The following is a 4,994-nucleotide window of genomic DNA, read 5'->3' as shown; positions in this document are numbered from 1 at the left end:
GTTGCAAGAAAAAAACATTCTTTTCATGAGCAGAAAGACCCTAACGCAAAAGAGAGAGAGGAAACAAAATTATTCTCACAAAGTTCAAGCCATGGCGGAGACAACTGAAGAAGAATACATGAAGCTCCCTGGACAGCAGAAACAGAACTGTGACATGACATGACAAGACAGCTGTCACTCAGCGGTGCAGCATCACTGTGACGGTGCTGCACCGGGCAGAGCTTCCCCAAACTTGTGGCAGTGAGCCGCGTTCTTCATGGGGAATGTCGCCTGCAACGGATCGTGTGACGGATAGAACAAAACCAGCAGCGTTTGCTCATAAGTGCACGCACACACACATGCATGCATGTATACACACACACACACAAGCATGCACTCACACATATGTACATGCACTCTCTCTCTCTCTCTCACACACACACACACACTGCTAACTTCGGTTCGTATGCCGCTTGTAGGAGCCAAGAAAATGCCAGAATTTCAGACCATCCACCCCCAACACACACACACACACACACACACACACACACACACACACACACACACACACACACACACACACACACACAGAGAAGTATATGATGACTTATTTCATTTCTGTACATCAGTACAGCACATCTCTCCAGCAGAGACCTACAGTGAATGCAACATGGATAACAACACACAGGAATAATATCATCATGGTTACAAGTGCAAAAGAGAAATGTTCGAATCCTGGTCTCACCCTTTCTCCAAAGTCTGACTGGGAAATCAAACTGAGCGTCTAGTCATTCAGATGAGACAAGAAACCATAACTCCTGCATGCAGTATGCACTTGGCACACTGAAAAAAGAACCTATGGAAACATAAGTGTCCTCTGGCACAAAGTTTCACATAAGAAACCCACCATGATAGGCACACAGATACATGGTGTGTGTCCATCGAAGATCGATGATGACCACTGTTGTCATCCAGCTGGGGGATGGGGGGAGGGTGGTGGTGGTGCAGGGGGGGGGGGGGGATGCTCATGAATCTATCTGTGAGTGCACAGATGGCTGAATAGTCCAATCTGTGCACAAAATGTTCGCTGACAGTTGGGGCAGACAAAGACAGGCATATCATTGTCAGGGAGCTTGTTTGCCTGTGACTTTCTGGCCTGATATTCCATTCCTCGACTTAGAACTTACAGACATAGCGCTTACTACTTCTGATGTTGAAGGTGTTATTCTAAATCTAAATAAAAATAAAGCGGTAGGGCCAGATCTTGTACATAACAGATTGTTAATTGCCTCATTGCCAGCCATTCTAGACCCACTAACCAGGATTTTCAACAAAAGCCTTCATGAATCAAAATTTCCTCTGGTATGGAAAACAGCACATGTAAATCCTCTGCATAAAAAAGCTTCGAAGGAACTTTGTAGTAATTACCGTCCAATCTCTTTGCTTAGCTGTGTTGGTAAAGTCCTTGAGAGATGCATCCATAAGCAAGTTTACAAGTTTTTTTCATCAAATCATATTTTATCTCCTTCCCAGTCAGGTTTTATTCCTGGTGATTCGACAGTAAATCAGTTGCTCTGTATTTATAATGACTTATGCTCATCTTTTGATAATGGAGTCACAACCCAGGCTGTGTACTTTGATATATCTAAAGCTTTTGATCGAGTTTGGCATAAGGGACTTCTTCTGAAGTTAAGAGCGAATGGCATACGAGGCAAATTACCTGACTGGTTTTCCGATTACCTCTCTAACCGTATCCAAGCAGTTGTTATAAAGAGTGATAAGTCTGATTACAAAGGAATACCCGCAGGTGTTCCTCAAGGCTCTGTACTTGGTCCACTATTATTCCTTATCTATATCAATGATATTGTATACGACATCCATTCAAACATTAAGCTATTTGCAGATGATACAAGTATGTCCTTAGCACTAAACAACCCAAACATCCGTGCACAAACACTCAATTCTGACTCAGAAAAGATAGATTCTTGGGCTAAGCGATGGAAAGTCAAATTTAATGAGGGGAAAACAGAGTTATTAAATTTTTCTTGAAACACTGACACAATTTTACCTCTTACTTTTGGCATCACACCATTACAAAGTACAGACACACATAAACATCTAGGCGTCATACTCCAAAACAACTGTAAATGGGAGGAACATATTAAAAGTATAATCAATGCTGTAACTATGTTGGTTTCTTGTCTTAAGACGTATAAGTACAAGTTAAATAGGAGAGCATTAGAAATCATGCACAAATCATTCATATTACCACATTTTGACTATGCTGATATTGTTTGGGATAATTGCACAGATGCACAATCAGATTCTCTGGAAAATTTACAGCTTGATGCATTAAGAACCATAACTGGAGCTGTTCGTGGGACAAGCCACCAAAAAATATACCAAGAATCAGGGTTCTGTACACTTAAGGAAAGAAGGAAAAGACACAAACTTGTGCATTATTTCAAGATGGTTAACGGTCTATGCCCTAACTACCTAAATGGTCTTGTTCCTGGTCTTGTTTCAGACAATAACCCTTACCATAGACGCAGGTCATTGGAACGCACCGTACCAAGATTTCACACCGAACTCTATCAGAAATCATTCATACCATCTACTACTTATCTCTGGAATTCTCTACCTGATTATGTTAAAACCAGCAATTCCTTAAGCCAGCTTAAACATTACCTATGTGCTGTAGTGCCTAGCTATTATTACTATGGTAAACGGAAGGAACAAATCATTCACTGTCGACTTCGTCTAGGGATTAGTGACTTAAGAGAAGATATGTTCAACAGACATTTAATAAACGACCCACTTTGTGCTTGTGGCACTGCAAGAGAAACTGCTGAACATTATTTATTATTTTGTCAAGACTTTCATATGGCTCGGGCAAACACAATCTTAAATTTATCTCCAAACTACATTCACGTTAAAATTCTGTTGCATGGAGATCCTGTTCTCCAAAATCATACAAATATATTCATATTTCAAACTGTCCACCAGTTTATCTCTGATTCAAATAGATTTTAGCTTAGAAAGTATTGTGAAGAAAGAGTACAACATGATTCTATTCGTAAAATATATGTTGAATTTTTTTGACTGACCAAATATTCAAGGTGAATGGATTGGCCAATGATCTGTTAGAATTTCTCCTCTCCCCTCTGTTCCCCCTCCTCCACCACCTTACCCCCCATTCTTCTAAATTTTCTTCTTCTTCTTCGTGTTTTTCTTCTATTAGGCCAATTACTTTGGTGATAATAAATTTAATCTCATGTTAATATTGATATTAGCATTATTTTACTATATTATGTACTGTTTGTTTATTTGTTTTATTTCATTATTTCATTACTTACTGTTTATGCATGTTATTTCATACAAGTCATAATATGGTTCATCTGCCGTCATGATAAAATTGAAGTGCAACGTTGTGAGCACAGTATAAGCTTTAAGCTTGTTGATGCTCTTTTGTCATTCAATGCATTGTAATCATGTGTATTGTTGAATAATTAAAGTTTATTTAAACCACTTTCTGGCCTGCCTCTTCTGAACAGCTGCAGCAGTCCTGTTGGCCTCGCACAACTTGGCACCTTTGTCCACAGCAGCGCGCCATTTGTCACGGTCCACTGCAGATTCCTCCCAGGAGTCAGGGTTGATATCAAATGCTTTCAGAGAGACTTTCAGAGTATCTCTGAAGCGCTTCTTCTGACCTCCGTGTGATCTCTTCTACAGATACATAGGCATGCACTCGAGGCCTCGGTCATGGCCACAGTCAGGCATTTGTCTAACAGGTGTGGTGTAGCATATATGGATTTGTCCCACCGCAGTGACGTCTCTTTAAGAAAGTGAAACTGTACCTCGTACATTACCTCATTGTCAATGTAGTCGTTGCAGGCATAGCACCACACGGACAGGTCGGAATAGCTCAGCACCATCAGGTGTTCCTCCGCCACACTGTGGAACAGCATGTGTTCGTTGACGTAGCGACTGCAGAACACCTGTGGAGACACACACAAACACACCTCAACACGTTATGGGACATACATCCCCCCCCACCCCCGCCGACACATTCTTTGTTCATTGTTGGTGCTGTTTTTGTTTTACTGTTAAGTGTTCTGTCTCTGCCAATTCTTGCTGTTTTATTTATAAAATGTTGTGTTGCTAGCACAATGAAAATAGCTGCAAGAAGCCACACAAATACACACACACACACACTATGAATATACAATATAACACACACACACTACAGAAATATATAGATACATATAGATATATAATTTTTTTTATATAGATATATATATGTACACACACACACACACACATATATATATATATATATATATATATATATAGAGGGAGAGAGAGAGAGAGAGAGAGAGAGAGAGAGAGAGAGAGAGATAATACACAGAGACACACAAGCACATAAGCACACACACGCATGCGTGTGTGCACACACACACACACACACACACACACAAACGTGTGCAAAAGCCTCTTCACTCACACAACCAATCCACCACCGCACCCCCACCCAACCCAACTCCCACACCCACACCTTTTTTCAAACATCTGTCATAAAAAAAACATTATATAAAAAAAAAAAAAAATCAGTACTGAAAGATATAGTTATAATGATGGCCTCTGTCATGCATGGCAGTATACCCCTGAAAATGAAGTATGGCTGCCTCCAGGTTGAAAACTGTCATACACATAAAAGCCCTGTAGACAAGTGAAGTTTGAAGTTACAGCCGAAAAATAAGTCATGCCAATGTAACACATGCAACTTTATTATTTCTCTCTCTGTAGTGTGTTCATTTTCATTTAATGTCTATCCACATTAAGTGATATTAGACATGAAAAAAGGGGGAGTGAGGGAGGATGGAAAAGAGGGAGGGGAAGGGAAAGGGATGAAAACAATACTATTCATAACATTCACTGAACAACAATCTGACTAAGAGAATAACTTTTCCAACTCTAAAACATATAGGCGTAAAATAAAAAATCAAAAATCAAAG

At 40.0% G+C, this 4,994-nt stretch overlaps 1 protein-coding gene across 1 annotated transcript in view; it reads right to left on the bottom strand.

The window, feature by feature from the left end:
* The window catches only part of LOC143284964 (histone deacetylase 6-like), a 14,583-nt gene continuing 9,589 nt past the window's right edge, over positions 1-4,994 (bottom strand). The window contains exons 2-3 of the mRNA XM_076592126.1: positions 3,849-3,977; positions 1-270 (exon numbers count right to left, since the gene is read on the bottom strand). Coding sequence (XP_076448241.1) covers positions 193-270; positions 3,849-3,977 — 207 coding nt within the window. The 3' untranslated portion in view covers positions 1-192. The remainder of the gene's footprint in view (positions 271-3,848; positions 3,978-4,994) is intronic.

Source organism: Babylonia areolata, chromosome 8, assembly GCF_041734735.1.
Source record: "Babylonia areolata isolate BAREFJ2019XMU chromosome 8, ASM4173473v1, whole genome shotgun sequence".
Classification (NCBI taxonomy): domain Eukaryota; kingdom Metazoa; phylum Mollusca; class Gastropoda; order Neogastropoda; family Buccinidae; genus Babylonia; species Babylonia areolata.
The sequence above is the reverse complement of the archived record's forward strand: the minus strand, read 5'-3'. Positions and strand labels throughout refer to the sequence as shown.